We start from the raw sequence: 20,638 nt of genomic DNA, 5'->3' as shown, positions 1-20,638 counted from the left end.
ATCATTTTAATAAAAACTTTTTTTTAGTTGTAATTTTTGTTACCGATGACAACAATGACTTTTGAAACTGAATTTTTAAAATATTTTGATCGTTATTTTCAGTTATTTCTTTATTAAATGCCATTAAATTTTTTAATTTATTGTTTTAAAAGTTAGTTGTAAATTATCTGCAAACATGAATTTTGAAATATTAGCTTTGGATTTAATTACTTATAAGAAATTTATGATTCTCATTGTCACAATTTTTCAAACACAAATTTAAAATTTACTATATGAAAATTTAAAAAAACTGTGTAAAAATAAAAAAATAAAATAAAAAAGACCACTTAAACCAGCTCAGAATTTTGTATACCATTGATACTAAATTTAGTTCACTCATTAGTTTTTGAAAGCTTTGCTAGCCCTTGCACAAACCACTATTTATTAGCGGTTTGGATATTAGTACTCATCTAGGTAATATTTAAAATACTCACTTGAAATGTGTTGACTAATTACAATTGGTATAAAAAGTTTAAAAAACATATGGAAATAAACTTGAAAATATGTGGAATAACGGACTTATCATGACCTGTATAATATGGCAAGGCTCAAATTTAGTGATTGCGAATTGCGATATCTGGAAATTTTTCCTGTCTTTGAATTTTTAGTTTTTGAAAAGCTCTGTTTTTATAACTAATCTCAATAGCTGTTATTCAATAAAATATATCTATTAAAATGTATTTATCCTTAGTTAATTTTATTTATACCTTATTTGGAAATAGTTAGGGATAATTAATTTATAGATAAATAACTTAAAACAAAGTTATAATTCAAATAAAACTTGAAAATTTTAAGTGAAATACTATTTTACTCCATTAGAAACAGTAAGAGATTTTAATTAGATTGAGTCTCCATTAGAAACAGTAAGAGATTTTAATTAGATTGAGTCTCCATTAGAAACAGATTTTAATTTAACTGAATTAGTTTATAAAGCTTTTATAACTTTTATAACCTTCATTTTTGTTACAATTCAAATTGTTATAATTTGAACTTTTAACAACTTTTATGTTGCTGTAATTTATGTAATTATAAGTCTACATAAATTAATTAAAAATCAAAAAATAATCTAAACCCATTATTATCAGTCCTCACATACAGAATTTCTAAACTTTTTTTGTTGAGAATTTTTTGTATATTACTTTGTTTATTCAGAAAATTGTTACAAGAAAAGTAAGAAAAAATTATTTTAAACAGAATAATTTAAAACGTATTAAGATATATCTTGAAATTATCCATCCAGTCGGAATCACATGACTATATCGCAAAATCAAAAGTAACCTTATTGAATTGGGGGAAAACAAACTTCTTTCTTTTACGCAAAGTTAAGAAAACGTTATTTAACAATAACTTTATGTCCTGCAATTAATTTTAAAATTAATCAAAAGAAACAGCGAATAGATGTCTGCAAAATATAAGTCTTTTAGGTAATTTTACTTTATTTTTACTTACTTTTAGATCTCTGTTTAAGTAAAATGGCACCTTACATTGCTTGCTACATATTATTTTGGTTATTTTAGGGTATAAAAAGTACTGATATTTTGATATTTATTTACCAGTACTAAATTAAGATGCAATTTAAAAGTAACCCACCAGTAATAAAGGGTGCCGAGCAAATGTAAACATTACAAGATTTTAGGAAATCATTGCTTGCTACATCCACTACTATCTACAGCACGATTTATTGTATTCAACCACTTTCTTTTAAGTACTTCATCTTTAGGAAGACTTAAGTTTTTTTTTTTTTTTTTAATTTTGTTAGTGAAACCAACTGCACAACAACTTTTAAGGATTAAAAAAAAGAAAATAACTCAACTAACTGCAACTGAATTTTTAGTTTGTTTTCACCCAATTCAAGATGATTAATTTTAAAACAATGCTTTTAATACAGAGTGACATCACGCCGACTGGATGGATAATATAATATCTCTTTATAAAACTATAATATTACTATTACTTTTATTATTATTAAAAATTATGATTTAAACTTTTATATTTTAATTTTTTTGATAAATCGTGAGATAAAACTAGAAAAATAAAGCATACAGTATGATGTAATATTAAAAAACAAATGCTAATCATAACAGTCTATTGGAATTTAGTAGTGGTCAAATATTTAAAATAAAAGAAGTCGCAACGTAAGGTATAAATACTTTTATATCTTATTTAAACCTTCTTCAATATTTTCTTATAAATCAAATAAAAACGTCAATTAAATGCTTGTTACTCTAACCTGGAGATATAAAATTAAAGATGGAGCAGTTTAAAAACATCCCAAAACTAATTTAAATTACTTTTAACTATTTTAAAATAAAACAAAAAAACTTTAATATCTTATTTTCAAATATATATTTTTGATTATTGCTTTTATTATCAATTAATTAATTTCTAATTAAACACATTTAAATTTTTAAATAAATAGTTTCTCAAAGTTTCCTCCTAAGTAAAGAGCGATTTTATTGTTTCATGCAAAGTGCAAATAACTTCAGTATAATTTTTTATTAGTCGATTTTTAAATTACAACGCAAATTTTTAAGACCTTTAGTAATTTTTTATTTATTTATAATGCTTAAATTACTTGGTGTTTAAACAAAAAATAATTAAAAATATGTAAGTTTTGACTGATATTATTTTTGCAGTAGTAAATTTTTTGTTTTGTTTTTTCATTAATTTTTGCAATATGACAAATTGATCGTTTCATTAAAACAGTGTTCATCGTTTTTAATAAACTGAGAGTTTAAAGACCAGAAATATTTCCAGATATCTCAATTTGTGATCACTTAATTCAAGCTTTGTACTATTTATGGTAATTCCACATTAACAATTTTTATAGTTATTCTTTATGTAGTTGTTTTCTTTCATAAATTTTTAGTAGGTAGTAGAAAATAGAAATTTTAAAAATTTTTGTTTGAGTTAACAATAATAGTATTTTTTTTACAATTTGTTTTGTTTAATATACAGTCTAGGTATGAAGTACTTTTATTATGGTAGTAAAAAAAATAAATTATTGTTTTTACTTTTTCTAAAAAAGAAACTGTCAGCATTTTAAAACTCAAGTGTGCAAAATATATGTTGTCCTAAATTCACAAAAAGTTAATGTACCCTATTTACATTACATATATATATATATATATATATATATATATATATATATATATATATATATATATATATATATATATATATACATATATATATATCAGTGCATGTGATTAATAAAATCGTCCAGCGCGATATTTCGCGCTTGTAATACTGAAACACGTTATCAACAAGCGCGATTATGGGTGCTGGGCATCAAGTCTTAGAGAGAAATATTCAGAGTTGGAAATTGGTTGCCATGGGGCCATCAATAAATTATGTACGCAAGTATGGGCAGTACCAGTGCATACAAGGGAAAGGGTGGACAATTTTTTTTCATGTGAAGCCCAGGAAATCAGACGAAAAAGCTTTGGCTTTTTAGTTAATGCATTTGTCTTTCTACCAGAAAAAATATGTAACTGCAGCTTTAATATTAAATAAAAACAATGAAATAAAGCCATTTACTAAAAGTTGACAACATAACATGACATAACATAATTTGACAACATTGTTTCCTTTGAATTTGAATTAACATTAGGGTGATTCAAAAAACAACTTTTTTTAAAATAGTCTGCTGTACTTAACTAAATGTGTTCTATGTAATACAAAAACACTAGGTTTAAAATTTTTTTGAATAAAAAATATTTTTAGGGGTGCCTCAAGACCCTTAAAAATTTGACAGTTCCCTAATATTGAAAAAAAACAAACAGTTTTTCTAAAGTATGTCAATCTGGTACTCAAAAGAAGCGAAATTATATAAAAACTTCAAAAATAATAATCAATTTACATAAAAAACATATTTAAAAAAGTTATTTAAAAAAAAAAAAGTATTGACTTTTTTTATTTTCATCTTAAATACATTTTTATGTAAATTGATTATTATTTTTGAAGTTTTTATATAATTTCGCTTCTTTTGAGTACCAGGTTGACATACTTTAGAAAAACTTTTTTTTTCAAAATATTAGGGACCTGTCAAATTTTTAAGGGTCTTGAGGCACTTCTAAAAATATTTTTTATTCAAAAAAATTTTAAACCTAGTGTTTTTGTATTATATAGAACACATTTAGTTAGGTACAGCAGACTATTTTAAAAAAAGTTGTTTTTTGAACCACCCTAATTAACATGCTTGATTGCTGACATTCTAAACAACAAAAACATTTTTAATTTTAATTTAAATAAATAATAGTTAAAAGTAAAAGGATTAAGAATATTTCATTTACAAAAATGTGTAAATGAAATATTCTAAAAACGTTTTAAAAATAGTAAACATTCCATTCTATCTGTTAGCAGTAATAACTTCATAACTTTCCAATCATTATTTCTACAAAACAGAAAACTGAATTTTAATCTGAATGCGCGATTTAATTATTATCAAGTGAATAATTTTTTAAATACTTGATTATATACTAAATAAATATATAATAGACTTATACTAATATAATATGTATTAGTGTAAGTATGAATATACTTATACAAATATAATATATAAGTAGCTTATATACTGACATATATTTTGAGAAATGCGTTTGTGAAAATAGTGACGTTACATTATTACTTTTGTTGGTTGAGAGCACGCTTACAAAAGTTTCAATTCAAAGTTATATAACAAATATATTTGTTATACGCATCATTTATTAAAACTTTTTTTTAATTTTAAGTTTTGTTTAGTTTTAACTTTTTAATAAATAGACTTTAATATAAGCTTAACTGATTCGATGATATCAATGAAAATATTTAGTTAATTAACTTATATTTGACAAAAAATATTTGATGTTTCAACTTTTTTTATTGTTTGTTTTTTTTAAACATCTTCGCTTCCAACAAGGTTGCAGGCAGCCACTAATTAAAGTTGGAAGTTACTGAAAGAAAAAAGATGAAGATTGTAGAGCAAGATAACGATTGACGGACAACTTAAAGGATTGCAAATTATATGAATCAGGAAAGCAAGATGAAGGAAGCGAATTCCAAAGAGCTGATGTTCGAGGAAAAAAACTAGACAAATAAGCGTTTTTGGAGCAGTCACAGCAAAAGGATGACACTTAATTGAATGACGAGTAACACAAGAATGAATTTTAGTAGATGGCACAAGAGACGCTAGCTCTTTAGAGCAGTACCCATTATAGTATTTGTAGAAAAGAGAAAGAGAAGCAACATTACGACCATGTGACAATGGTTAGAGTACATCACCATTCATAAATAGGGTGGGGAGGGGTAATACGGATAGAATTTTGGATATATTTTTTTCTAACATAATTTTTTTTTTAGTTTAAAACCACCATAAAAACTTTTGTTATTTTTCTTTACATTCAGGGTGTATACAATAAAATCACAATGAGTAAAACATAAATATATTTTAAATAACTAACATACTAATCCTCTTTTAACAACACCTTTCATATATCCAAATTACCCCACTGGTGGGGTAATGCGGATACTCATTATATTTGATATAAGGATACTCATTAAATTTTTAATTTGATATCACACTTATTGCTTTTCACGTATTTAAAAAGTCGAACTGTATTGGTTATGTCAAGCAGTTTTCTTTTACTTACTGATACAGTCTTCTTTTCAGCTTTATTCTTTTCTTCTTCTTGTAACCTTGCGACAACATCTTGTGCTGTTAAAATTTCTCCCTTTTTGGCCAGAGCACGTCTCTGCGTTTTTTTGAATTTGTAAGTGCTGTCAGTGTAGGTTGACTTGGGCTAGGTGTAAGTACAGAATCGATTGCTCTCTGCAGGTTTTTTACAACATTTTCTTTTTTATTAAACTTATCTACTTCCTCATGCTTTGGTTGCATATTCACTATCTTTTTCATAGGTTTTGATTTGTCAACAGAGTAAAGACCACTACCATTAAAACCACTTTTCAGGAGTTTGTTATCTATCTTACTGATAAGAGCTTTTAGTAAAGTTGGAAATACAGACTTGTCAACATTTTTATGTCTGCTTTCTCTTAACCAATCTTTAAGGATTTTCTTCCAATGGGATTTCAATGGAGCAAGAAAACCAACATCAAGAGGTTGTAATGCATGACTTGTGTTAGGAGGTAAGCAAAGTAAAATTATATGATTGTCCAGAGCCTTTTTAACAGTAGAATATGTTATATGGCTGTTGTGTCCATCACATAGCAGCAACACAGGCTTTTCATAATTCTTTACATGTATAATAAACCTGTCAATTGAACTTTCAAAAATATAGTCCTTGATCCAACCGGATTTTGTTACACCATACATTGCATTTTCTGGTCCATTTTGACACCATGCATCATAAAGGTAGATAGCTTTGTAGACGACAAAGGGAGGTAGACACTGTCCATTTGTTGACCCACAAAACAGTAAAGTATACATTGATTTACCACATGATGGAGCAATGTAATAGGCTGTTTTTGATGTTTTACGAACAAAGATTTTTCCTGCTGTAGGATCTGTACGTAAACCTGTTTCATCTAAATTAAATATGCAATGTGGTCTATCAAATAAATTATTATTGTTTAATGTCTTCTCATATAACTCAAAAAAATCTGTCAATGTTTTTAGAGAAAGATCATTAGCTCTTGCTTTTGTCAAAAGTTCAGGTTTTCTTTTTCCAAGGACTACATTCCATCATGCACCAGTCTTTCCCTGGCTTGTCATCTTTGAATAGAGTTTTTTTTGCCAATAAATGTTATATAGGATTTAACCATCAGTTTGATATCTTCTCTATCTTGTGGAAAACCCTTATCAGCTAAGTACATCAAGGCTTCTACTAGAAGATTTTCTTTAGTATTATTCAAAACAAACCCACGACCGCTTCCGATTCTTTTGTCATTCCTTTGGATTTGATCATGGGATCGTCTGTATAATGTCCCATAAGGAATTCCAGAAGACTTTGATACACTGTATACTGACTCTCCTTCCTTAACAAGCTGTATGGCAGTCATTAATTTGCTGTGATCATATGTACCAATAGTCTTGCGTTGGTATTCACGAGGCGTAATAATTTATTTCAGTTTTATTATTTTATCTAAAATGTTTTAAAACAAACTTTAGTTATATTAAGTCTATAATTTAATTATAAAGTAAAGAGGAATATGAAAATAAAATATAAAACATTTAGATGGGAGTTTAAATTTTACCCAAGCCATTCAGGGAAAACAAATTTGAACTATGATCTTAATGTAAATAGTTCAGAAGCATTATATAAAACTATTATATGTCACTGAAAAATGTATAATATTATATTAAAAAGCAAAAGTGAGCATAAATGTATATTTAAATTTCGTGTAGCTTGTGTTTTTGTAATAAAATACTATAACGTAAGTAGGATTTTATATATATCCATTTTACCCCACTATTATTTTACTTGTATATCCATTTAACCCCATTTTAGATTTTTGTTTATTTATCAATATGGGTGAGAGAACTTATAAATTAAATTTTACATATTGTTACATCATGGTCCAACTAATGAATATACATCAATAAACTTCCATAAGTAATATTACTGAAGTCTGCAGACAAAAGTTTTAAAACATAATGTTTTTTATATTTTTTTCAAAACAACGTGTTTTATATATTAACTCTTTATGTAAATCAAATATAAACATTGTTAACGCAAAAAAAAGAAGCCAATTATGTGTAGAAACTGTCGGTAATTTTCAAGTTTTAGAATTATGTATAGAATTATGTATATAACTTACTCCATGGATACTTATTGAATTAAGTTATAGAATTATGTATATAACTTACTCCATGGATACTTATTGAATATATCCATATTACCCCAACAATCCATGTTACCCCACCCTACCCTATAGGAAGATCTAAATTATTGCGATAATGATTGGATGAAAAAAATTGAGTTTTATCTGAATTAAAGTTCACCAGCCACTGTGAGCCCCATGCTGTAGCAGAAGTGAGATCCTTTTCAAGCTCAAATGCCCCTCCAAGCAATCAGAAGGTGTTGGTTTCTTATCACGACAAGAATAAATGGTAGTATCATCAGCAAACAATGCGACCTTAGATGTGAGAATATCTGGAAGATCGTTAATGTAAATTAAAAAGAGTATAGGGCCAAGGATAGAACCTTAAGGAACCCCTGAAGTTATAGAATAAGAAGAAGAGTGCTGTCCATCGAGGACAACTTTTATACTACGATTGGAAAGGAAGGATTCAATAATCTTAAAGATGTTGCCGGATGCACCACAAGAAGAAAGCTTATGGAGAAGACCAGCATGCCAAACTTTATCAAAAGCTTTAGAAATGTCAAGAGCAATAGCCTTAACCTCTCCACCTTTATCTTATGCACAATAAAACCTATCAGTTATTACTGTTAGCAAATCAGCTGTAGAATGAGAAGATCGAAATCCATATTGATGGTCAGAAAGTAAGTTATTAAATTCAAGATGAGAAATTAGGTGTTTGTTAATTAAAGATTCCTTGCTAAAAAAAACCTTGCTTATGATAGGAAGAAGACTAATGGGACGGTAGTTAGATGAATCAGATCGCTCTCCAGAATATTTGAAGATCGGGATGACAGATGCCGCTTTCCAGCAGGCTGGAAAACAAGATTCCGATAAGCACTTGTTGAATAGTTTTAAGAGTATAGACGATAGCTCCGGACAACACTTCTGCAAGACAATAACAGGTATGTTGTCCGGGCCACAAGCTGTAGAAGAGTCTAGGCAGGAAATCACTTTAGATACAGAAGCTGGAGTGATATGAATGTCAAGCAATGGATTAACCTGTTTGACTGCTATATTAGGTAGAACGCAACTAGTGGAATCAAGAAATGATATTGATGAAAATTTTTTAGTAAACAATTCAGCTTTGTCTTTAGGTGAGGTGACAAAGTCTGAACCATACAAGAGAGGTGGAATTAAAGGTTTGCCCTTATTATTGATATTACTAAAGATCCTCCAGAAGTCACGAGAGCCTAATTTTTGAGATGAGATACAAGATTTCATGACCTGAGAATAGCAGGTTTTGGAGTTAGACAAAACTTTTCTACAATTGTTTCTAGCAGTAATAAACAGACATCTGTTTTGTGGAGAATTGTTTTGCTGATAAATATGGAAGTAACGGTTTCGATTGGCGATCGCAGCCGCACAGTGTGAGGAAAACCATGGAGGAGAGTGAGGCTTGACCTGGAATCGTCGAGAGGGAACAAAAGATTCAATGCCAGCCTAAATCCACGAAGTTATGTAGCACATTTATGTTATGTATGCACATTATGAAGCACATTTGTCAACAGGAAGACAAAAGATTTCTACCCAAGGGCCATCACGAAGAAAATCACAGAAAGAATCCCAGTCAGCTTTACTGTAGTTGTAAGAGGTTCGATAATAGGGGGATTCAGGTGATGAAGAAAAATGAGATATTAGTTTTAAAGAGATCAAACTGTGATCAGAAGCACCAAAGGGTGAATGTGGAGAAACTGAGCACTGACTAGGATCAGAAACAAGACATAAGTCGAGTAGAGAAGGTAAATGATTCGTGTTGTCAGGTAAGTAAGTTGGAAAGTTGACTATTTGAGTTAGGGATTGAGAAAGGCAAAAGTTGTGGGCTTTAATGCCTGCCGAATTACTGCCACTAAAGCCAAGCCATTCAGAGTGGTGAGCATTAAAGTCACCAACAACAACTATATTAGCTGATAGATTAAGGAGAGGGCTTGGTCAATATGATCAGAAATAACATCAAAAAGAGTGCAATCTTGAGATGAAGGAGAGCGATATAGAACAAAGAGAAAGGCAATAGTGTGAAGTGGTGCTAAACGAAAGCACATGAAAGATTAGTCTGTGGATTCAAATCTAGTTTTATGACAAATGGGTGAATTCTTATGAATGTAAATGCCCTGGCCAAACATGTGACTATTGGAGTCTTTACGAATGAAAGGAAGATAACCATTAACACTAAGATCACAAGATGAGACAGCTGAACTTAAATTAGTCTCACAAAGAGCAAGTAGGTCTGGTGAACTTTGCAAGAGATAAGACTCAACAGAAGAAAAGTTACTTCAAAGACCACGAATATTAGTGAATGATAGGTTTAGAGAACTTGGTGATGATGATGGTTTTTTGTGTTTTATAGTTTTTGTGACTTTATTCATTTTTAAATTAGATTGAAGAACTTGACTCAAAGCATAGATAGTACTCAGAACACTGTTTAATAGCCCAAGCAATTGCCTCATTACTACTAATAAACCCTTAGCCGTAACAAAGGGCTCCAAATGTGGCCTCTGCAATGCACACCAAAGTACAAACAGGGACACCATCCATGCGCAACATGGCACTGTTAATACTTTGATATTTTTCAGCTGTTGACGTTATGATGTTTTTAAATTTTAAATATAATAGTCATTAACACTGTGTCATAAATCGACCCTCGTGTACTTTATCCAACTTAAAAAAAAAATATGCCATCATATAGATGTTTATTAGGAAATTAAAAATTAAATATTTTTAAAATTTTAAAAAAAAGGGGTGCCTTTTTAGACAGGGGGTTTAAATCCCTATTGAAAATATTGATAATAAGAGGGCCGAGGGACCTCGACCCTCCACTTGCCAAATTTTTTATATAAACTATAAATCTAGCATAAAATATAGAAATAAATTTAAAATTTTTGTTTACATCCCCCTCCTTTCCATCTTTCCTATAAAAAGGCATGCACTGCAATCCTTGCAATGTACCAAAACTCGTGTTTTATGGAACATCATAAGACTCTTTCGAATAATAATGATAATAAATGATGACTTTATGCACCAAAATATACTTTATTTTTAAATATTTTTAAATTTATCTTTTCTTTTATCTTTATTTAACATTTTATCTTATAATTTTTTTTTTAAACATTGATTTTAGAGAACAGAAGCAGGCATAAAACAAATTTTATAGAAAATTCTATAAAGCCAAATCCTTTTACAGATCTTTATTTAATTATAGATACAGATCTTTATTTAATTATATATTTATAAAGTTAATTGATATTGTCTTCAAGATACTAACTTCGTCTTGATGAGAATTCTGAAACTGCATTATGCAAGTTCTCTCTATGTTCTTTGTGACTTACATTACTTTTGTATCTTGCCCAAGTTGGTTTAAACTTGGAGTGAATAGCTTCTCCAGTTTGTTCTGCAAATCTGGCTAGACCACATTGATTTTCTATACAAAAAGGAACAATATGGGCTAACATGATGTGGACCTTCCATGTTATGGTTAAGGTATAATTATAGTCTTTTGAAAACTCTATTAGGTAATTATATGAGTCTTTCAATCTAGCAATAGAATGCTTGACATTGGGACTAAGGAAATCACAGAAGCAGTCATCCATGACACACTTTAAGTCTTTGAAACATGTAATAATAGGTATTAGCTGTCGATAATCATTTAGGAATGCCACCTCTAGATCTTCAAGATTATTCAATATCTTGTTACAGTTCATGGTAGCCATGTCTGAAAATGTATTTTCCAGACAGCCACTGATTAAAGTTTGGCCTGATAGTAAAAACTACGTTGCTGAGAACATTAATAAAACCCATAAATATATGTAACGATGATGGAGGAATTTTGTTTATCACTTTAACTTCTCGATCTACATCAAGATGAATTTCGTATAACATTTTTATACAGCTGTGCTGTTTCTTTTTTTTCTACTGCTGCTTGAAACTCTGAAAGATGAACATCAAGGCTTCCAAATGTTCTTAGAGTTCCTGCATTTATAGACTTCTCACTTTCACAATATAAACATGCATGGATGTCACCATGAACAGATAAACCCATAATCATGTTAGCCAACTTTAAATCCCATGCAATATGAAAACCCAGGTTGTCTAGCTGGATAATATCTAAAATTTGTTTTATATTCTGATATGTTTCAGGAACATCTTCAGCAATAGCAATAAACTGTATACGTTGCACCAACCAGAACCTATATATTTGTCTGATCCCCGACGTTTACTTCTGTTTTTTATATTATTACTTTTAACTTTAAGTTCATCTGCATCAAAGATGTTAACATATATTTTAATGAACCTCCACCTCCATCAATTGAAACTCTTACAATGGTATTATAATGATTCAATGCTCTCTCACTTATAATGTTCATAACAAAATCTGAAGAATCTTTTACAAAAACCAGGTTCCTATCAACCTTTTTATCCCCAACTTCGAATTGCATGGACTGAGCACTGTAATAATTTTTTACAGTTAATTCAAGATCTGACAGTAACTTTGTCACTTCTGACTGGACAACTCTCTTTCCTGTGGCCTTGTTAAGAGTAGAAATCAGTTTTCTAGTTCCTCTGATTGAAAGATCAAGATTTATTTGAAGTTGCTTGATTGTTTCATAAGAGATTTGCTGGATTTGATTTCTGTCTCCTTTGTTCTCAGGACGACCAACTCCTATTATCTGCGGTTTTCCGCAGGTGGCTAAATAAGATCACCTAAATTTATTTGTCCTTTGTTCATTTTTTCCTTTATTATTGAAGAAGCCACCTGCTCTGCACTGTGCATACCTTGTTCCAATACCAACAATGTAAGGTTTTTTACAGCAGTTGATTTGCAGCATTTGTGCTCTAAGCCACGACCTAAATAAATATTGTTGATGATAATTTGACTATACCAATAGCATGTAAAATTTTAAAATCTGTTTATATTACCTATTATTGACAGACATTTAGATCTTTAATGTGTTTTCTAAAGAGGTAGAAGAACTGTCGTCAATTTCAATTGTAATAATGTCAGACTTGCGCTTCTTTGAAATCCAATCAATCTAAATAATAATTATTCAGAATTGACATTTGATCTTTTTATGACAGAATTGACATTTGATCTTTTTATGACAGAATTGACATCTTTATAATTTAGCAGATATTTTAAAATTGTATTTTAACAGATGCAATTAACTTAAACCTAACCTTTTCTATCTTCTGTGTCCCTCTGGTTGGTGGTTGTTTTTTTTTTGCAAGCATGTATAAGTTAGTTTTGCAATTTCCACATATAGAAGAAGGATATGTTGCAATTTCTCTCGTGTATCCAGAGTATACATACGTCTGCACCAGTTTTTCAATAGTTTTTCTTGGACTGCAATAAGACTCTTTTTAGTTTTTTTTTTCCCAGCAAACACAACAATAACTATTTATATTCATTTTTTATTTGCTAAGATTATAACAATGTCATGAGTATTATAATACAATTTTTTAAGAATTTGAAAATTTATTAAACCAATCTTTAAATTTTTGAAGCATTTCATGCCAAAAGTTATTTAAACAAGGTTTAATGCGACATTTGGTAAAACCCATAACTAGTTCATATTTATACTCCCTATTAGTAAAGTTGATAAAAAGTAAGACCCCCTTCTTTGTATTTTAGGCTTTAAGGTATCAAGTTATCATTTGGTATAAATAAGAGTCCAACAACATCCCATTTTGGTACCTTGCAATGATCGCAACGCATATTTTTTTCTGGTGAAGGCGGAGGGAGGGGGTTGTAAACAAAAAATTTAAATATATTTGCATATTTTATGGTAGATTTATATTTTATAATGAAAATTTGGCAAGTTGGCGGCCAAGACCCCTCAGCCCTCCTATTATTAATATTTTCAATAGAGTTTTGGACCCCCCCAGTCTAAAAATGCTCCCTTGAATTTTTAAAATATTTAATTTTTAATTTTCTAATAAATATTTATTTGATGGCATTTTTTTTTTTAAGTTGGATAAAGTACAACCTAAGATCAATTTATGACACAGTGTTACCAGGCCTGTAGCAACCTGGGGGTAGCAGGGACATTTCATCCCCCTTCCCTCCCCCTCCCCCCCCCCCCCCCCCTACAATAATATTATAAATAAATAATTTTGAAAAAATTGACTGAAAAAATGACTATTTCCGGGCCCCTTAATCCAGCACTCCAACCCTCTCTCCCCCCCTCCCCACCCAATATAATTTTTGTTCCTACAGGCCTGATTAATCAATTTTTTTATGCTAGATATTTATTTATAAGATAATTATAAATATTAAACTAGATATTTATAAATATTGTTCTAGATATTTAACTTTTTAACATTTAAATTTGGAATTTTTACTGAAGTGTTGCAAGTTTTGATACTTTATTACATGGAGTTTTATGCAATTCAAAGTAAAAGTTCTAATTAAGTTTTTTTGTCAAATGGACCCTTAAAAACTGTACGAGTTGGCGACTGGTTTGACTTAACCAGGGTACGATTAAGCAGATATCATAAAGTTTAACTGGAATTTAAAAAAAAAACAAGCTGAATTTAGCTTTCAAATAAAAAAAATATATCATTTTTAATTTAAACTTATGCCGCATAAATTAAAATTAAAGTACCGCATAAATTATGTGTGAGGTACTTTATTATGAGTATAACTTCTTTATTCAACAATATGCAAACTCTACTGTTTAAACATATTTTGACTTCAGCAAAAAAATTTTACTAAAAATTTTTTCTTTAAAATCAACTTATAGTTTTCTCCTTTGCAAGTTCTTTAGATGAGCGCGAAACTAGCGAGCGCTGTTTGTCGCTCTTAGAAGGCCATTTATAAGCGTGTTTTATGTGCCCAGAGCAATCGCTCCCACTTCATCACAAGGCCTGATATATATATATATATATATATATATATATATATATATATATATATATATATATATATATATATATGTATATATATATATTTAGATAGATAGATATTTAAATATATATTCATATTTCTGTATATTATTTTTATTTATAACAAAAATGTTCAAAAGGCTATATGTATGAACTGAAAATGTACAGCAAAGTTTACACTTATAGGAAGGGTTTTCTAATTTGATTCAAGATGATGATGATGATTTTCTGACTGGTTATGGGTATGATAATTTTAGACAGAATAACAAATTGACATCTATCAAAACCTTCTCAAAGCCTGGATTAGATGATAGCTCATTTGATCTTTTTGAACCAAATCATGCAAGCAGTGATATTTTAAAAACCCAATGTGTTGCTAATGACAGGTATATAATGATAGGTATATAATACAGGTGTTTACAATAGATATAAAATGATTTGTTTACAGATTTAATACCAAGATATGTCAATAAACTTTTAAATTATTTTCTTCAACTCTAGCCAGCTAGTTTCAGATGATTCCTTGCTTGAAATTGATGAAGCAGAATTAGTGGAAAATTTAACTGAACATAAAATCATGTTATTAAGAGTTAAAGAAGTTACTACAAGATTCTATGCTGCAAATAACTTTGATTCAAAGAAAGAAATTTTGATTATTGTTGAATCAACAAAAGGATCCTATAGAGGTAGTTGTCATCTTCGAGAAGATTGGATTCAGACTGAAATTGAAATAAACGATTTAGTTTATGTGTCAGGTAATTTTTAATTTTTAAGCATTTGCATAGTATGGTGCTGTAACATTGATGTTACTCATATGCATTATCATTGTTCAATGTTTTGAACTGGCTGAGTTTAGCTTCTTTCTGCTTTTTATGTCTTCTAATACTAGTTTCTCAGCAACTTCAGTATAAGTTGCTGAGCTTTTTACTAATTCTCTTGTTCTAGGTTAAATTGACATAAGTTAGAGCTCTAAAAACAAAAAGTTAAATTAAAAGAAAAAAGAAAATATTAAAAGTGATTTTTTAAGCCATTAATGTTGTCGTCAAAGTTCATTGTCAAGGCAAGAAAATTGTTACAGGTAAATTAAATCACAGGTAATTGTAACTGCTTTATTTATTTATTCAGTAAATCTTCACATTTTATGTTCACTGACTTTGTAGGAAGTTCAAAAAAACAACAGCTAGTTCCTGCAAATAAGTTTTGTTTTGGTAGACAGACATTGCAGTACAATTCCTGTTTCTTCATGAGTTTTTAACAACAACAACAATAAAAAAAAAAAGTTATTTATATGAAATAGTTAGCCTAATAAAACACAGTTAGTATAATAAAATACAGTTAGTCTGATAAAACACAGTTAGTCTAATAAACACAGGGATAAAATATCATCAATACCCAATTTTTTTTGAAAAATAGACAGACTCAAAAATAGCTGAACATTACAAAATTTGCAAATGAATATTGATTGTGAAAATGTCTAAAATTATCAATATTTTGACACTCCCTATTCAGATATAAATAATGATGTGGTTAGGTAAGCAGAAGTTAGTTATTACATTACTCTTAGCAGTACAATGACTTCTACCAACTCAGAAAAATGGCTTCAACAATTAGGAGCTGAAATATTTTTGTCATTATTATAAGTTTAATGATAATGTAATTATGTAACTTCGTCAGCTTGATGTTTTATAATTATATGTATTTGAAATGATCTTTGAAGAATTTAATTGTAATAATAACAATAATTATAAGTAATAATAAAAATAAGTGTAATAATCACTACAATTTCAATAATAATAATAATAGATTATAATAATTAAAATAATAATGATACAATAATGACTATAATAATTACAAGCATAATTACAATTTATAATTTTTTTTTTTTTCATTAAATAATTTACTTCCAACTAGGCTGCAAGCAACCCCTGTTAAAGTTGGGAACTACCAGAAAACAAAGAATATTTTTAAAGAGCAATTTTTTAGTTGGCAGAATACTTAAAAAAGAGAAAACATGAAAATGGGATAGAGTTCCAAAGCTTTTGATGTGTATAGGAAAAAAAAAATATTCATAAACAAATGTTTTTAGAGCATTCAGGGATAAAAAATGTAAAAAGAATGTATTTGTTTCAGCTGTAAACAACTGAATTTCGTTTGTGTTAAAGTTTACCAGTTACTGCAAGCCCCAAGCTGTCACACATTAAAGATCATATTCAAGCTAGACTGCCTATTCTAAGCAATCAAAATTAGAAAACTTTTTTGTCAAGACTTAAGTGAATAATTGTGCCATTAGTTAATAAAGCTACCTTAAAAGTAAGCTTTATCATAAAGATCATTAGGCAAGAAACAACACAAAACTAATGATAGAATCTATTGTATCAGAGATGGAGTGTTAGATTTTGATTTTTAAACAACACTATTAAAGATTTTTCAAAAGTTTCTAGTACCTAGTTTCAGAGACAAAATACACAATTTAATATTCTGAGAATATTGGGCCATAGCATCCTTCTTTTTTTTTCTTGTCACAATAAAAAGATGTTTGTTTTCAAAAAAATTGTGAAAAAGAAATGATTACAATTATAAATAGCAGCTGCACAAAAAGGAGGAAGCCTCAAAACTAATGAGAAGGTGTCAACTGCTTCTTTTGCTTGTCTGAATCTAGGAGATTATGTAGGATATACAATTTTTAGCGTAGGAACAAAAAATATTCTTTTGGAATGTGCTTGGTCAATTTTATCATAAATAAAATTAGAAAAAGTCGTGTGAAGGTAGAGAATGATAAAGAACATAGGGGATTGAGTAAAAAAATAAAAACTCATAAAAGAATGATCAAAAGATGTAAGTCTGATTTTAAGTTGAATATGTGAATTGATACGCAAGTATATGTCCAGGCAAGACTGGACTGTGAGACTTAAAGTTTTTTAAGCCATAATTAAAGAAGTTTACTCTAATTTAAAATAGTCTCCCACAATGGAGCTTTTAGTTGAGTAAAAGCTAGGTATGGTATCATAATCGAAACAGGTTAATCCATTGTCAGATATATAATACCTTTACCACACTCTTTTTGTCATCTCAGAGAAACAGGTTAATCCATTGTGAGATATATAATACCTTTACCATGCTCTTTTGTCATCTCAGAGAAACAGGTTAATCCATTGTCAGATATATAACTTTGGCTACATTTGTTGAAGTTTTTCTTACTGAGCCTTTTCTACAATACATAGTCCACACAACATTCTTACAAAAGTATTTCCCAGAACTCTCTTTGATATACTTTAGACTTTTTAACTGAGCTGTTTAGACTATATAAGTGCTTAACTGAATTTTTTTTTATGCTTACTGGAAAATGGCATCTGCGGTTTTTATTTTTCAAACTCAAGAGATTAATCTAATCTTTCTAACGGTTGTTCAATTTTCTAACAATTATTTACTATTAATAGCAATATCTTACTCTCTGACAATTGACGATTGACGGATTTCAATTTTCTTGCTCTGCTTCAAATTTGTTAACAAAAATGGCAGAAGGTTTCTACTGCACATTAGATGGAAGCGGTGAGGTGCTCTTGCCATAACAAAAGCTTTTGATACAGTTTGTTTTTTTGGTAAAGTTTTTTTTTTTTTTTTTTTCCTGTTATTTCACCTCCCCAAGGCCCAGAAGGCCACTACAGATGAGGAGGCTACTTAGTTGTGGTTATAACCCTCTCTCAACTCTATAACTCCGAAACACAAACCTTGACGAACAAGGCCGCTGCGCGGAGAAACAAGTTGAGCACGGTACTACCAGGGACGTGGTGGGGATCGAACTCGGAACCTCTCGCTTATGAAGCGAGCACACTACCACTACACCACTACCGCATACAAGTTTACCATAAAGTTAGTATACAGTATACTTTAACCAGCGATACCTAAAATAATTGTATATTTGTATTAATTAATTGTTTCTTTTTTCTTGCTGATGTATTGCATATTTGTATTAATTGGTTTGAAAGTTATTAGGTTTATTTACAATTTTGTCAATAAAGTTGTAATTTGTAATTTTTAAAAAATATACAAAATTTTTTATGTATAATTATGTATTTAGGTCTTTCACCAAATTGCTTCCAATGTGTTTTAGACAATTCATCTTCACATTTTATTACATTATATCCAAATACTCTTATATCTGGAACTTGCATTTCAACAGGAATATTTTGTGATAGAAATGCTGTGCTAAATGAGCAATTTAAAATGTCTGAACAAAATGAAGCAATGTTACTTGGTACAATTACCCACAATTTATTGGAATGGGCTTTACAAAATAATTGTAAGTTTTTGATTAGTTGATTTGAACCAATCATAAATGTTTTTACTTAAGCTTAAGTTTTGGTTTTGTCAAGCTTGTTTCTTTTTGTTCCAATTAAATTAATAAAAAATTAAAATAATCACACAAAAAAAGGCAAATAAAAAATTATAAATGTTGTTTTTTAAACTTTACTTTTGAACATTAATTGTTATGCTTGTCATTAGGAATTTACAATTATTATCAAAAACATAATTACTATTCAAGAGTGAAACCTCAGATTTTTTTCCTGGTCACCCTTTGGTGGAAATGTCGTATATCTCTTACTTACTTACGGGTTGTCCGCAATGAAAATTATTATTTGGGTATTTTTAATTTTTTTGATTTTTTTTTCTGATGAAAAACTGAAAAAAACTTTAAATGGCTGACTACTAAAATATGGCTTATAAGAACTGTTTTAAACAAATTATTAATTAAAAAAAAAGTGAACTTGATTTGGAAATAGTGTGGAGCAATAAAGTTAAAAGCCATAACTGAAAAGAAACTTTTTATGAATAGAATAATTTTCTATTCTCACTCAACATACAATGTTTAAGACATGATGTTTTTAAAATAATTTAATTTGCAAAGACTTTTTTTTTCAGAACAAAATTTCCCTGTGCATCAATAATGCTTTTTATTTGTATACTGACTTTTTGTATTTACCCAGTTGTGTATTGTAACTATTAATAACTAGACAAAGAATAGTTTTTGTTAAAAAAAAAGTCTTTTTTATTTGATTTTTAATAATATATAAAATTTTTATTACAGGTTAGAATAGTAAACAAAAAAATTTTTATATTCAAATAAAAGAATACAGTTAACTTGAAATTCTATTACTTTCTATTGCTAATTTTTAAACAAACTGCATACAGGGTTTTTTCCAACTGGGTTCACCCAGCTCTAGTTCTGATATGTTGTTATATTTGCGTTGTCTGGAAAAAAAAAATTTTCAGTTATTCAAAGAGCATTGCTTTAAAGAAAGTTGTAGAAGAATTGTCAAAGTCTCAGGTTGCTACTTAATATGGCATTCAAAAATATATCCTCTCAGCATGAATCAAAGTAAAGAAAAAAATTTTAATCTATGAAAATGCAAAGGAACAAATCAAAACATGGGAGACCTAAAAAAGAAACATTTTTATACTTGGATTATCTATTTTTTATATGGTTGTAAGAAGTAGGAGCATATACAATGTAGTATATGCATTGATCCTGAAAAAAAGACCTTAGAACTTGATGAAAAAATATTATATGTAAATAATTTAAGTGTTTAGTGGTTAATTGTAGAACAAAAATGTTTCTTTCAAATCGTATCTAGAGATAAAAAAAAATTTCAACATGGTATATAGAGAAAATAACTTTTACATGAGTTTCTTTCCAAGGTACTATAATTGAGTGTCATGGAATCCAGTTATAAACTTAATGTAATTATTGCATATGAATTTGAGTTTTTTTGAGTTTCTCTCAGCAATCCAGCAAGCAACCACCTAAGTTTAAGTTGGGATTCAACAAAGTATAAAATAGAGTTAAAGAGCAAGAAAACCATTGGTAGAAGAGTTAAAAATTAGCTAATTGTATGGTTTGGATAATTTTTCATGTTTTTAATTT

The 20,638-nt window shown here is 29.0% G+C and overlaps 1 protein-coding gene across 4 annotated transcripts in view; it reads left to right on the top strand.

The window, feature by feature from the left end:
- The window catches only part of LOC100201305 (DNA replication ATP-dependent helicase/nuclease DNA2), a 57,778-nt gene that overhangs the window by 20,306 nt on the left and 16,834 nt on the right, over nucleotides 1-20,638 (top strand). For all 4 annotated transcript variants that reach the window (XM_065813015.1, XM_065813016.1, XM_065813018.1 and 1 more), the window contains 3 exons: nucleotides 14,902-15,101; nucleotides 15,217-15,470; nucleotides 18,794-19,015. In XM_065813015.1, coding sequence (XP_065669087.1) covers nucleotides 14,902-15,101; nucleotides 15,217-15,470; nucleotides 18,794-19,015 — 676 coding nt within the window. The remainder of the gene's footprint in view (nucleotides 1-14,901; nucleotides 15,102-15,216; nucleotides 15,471-18,793; nucleotides 19,016-20,638) is intronic.

This window comes from Hydra vulgaris, chromosome 12, assembly GCF_038396675.1.
Source record: "Hydra vulgaris chromosome 12, alternate assembly HydraT2T_AEP".
NCBI classification, from domain to species: Eukaryota; Metazoa; Cnidaria; class Hydrozoa; order Anthoathecata; family Hydridae; genus Hydra; species Hydra vulgaris.
The sequence above is the reverse complement of the archived record's forward strand: the minus strand, read 5'-3'. Positions and strand labels throughout refer to the sequence as shown.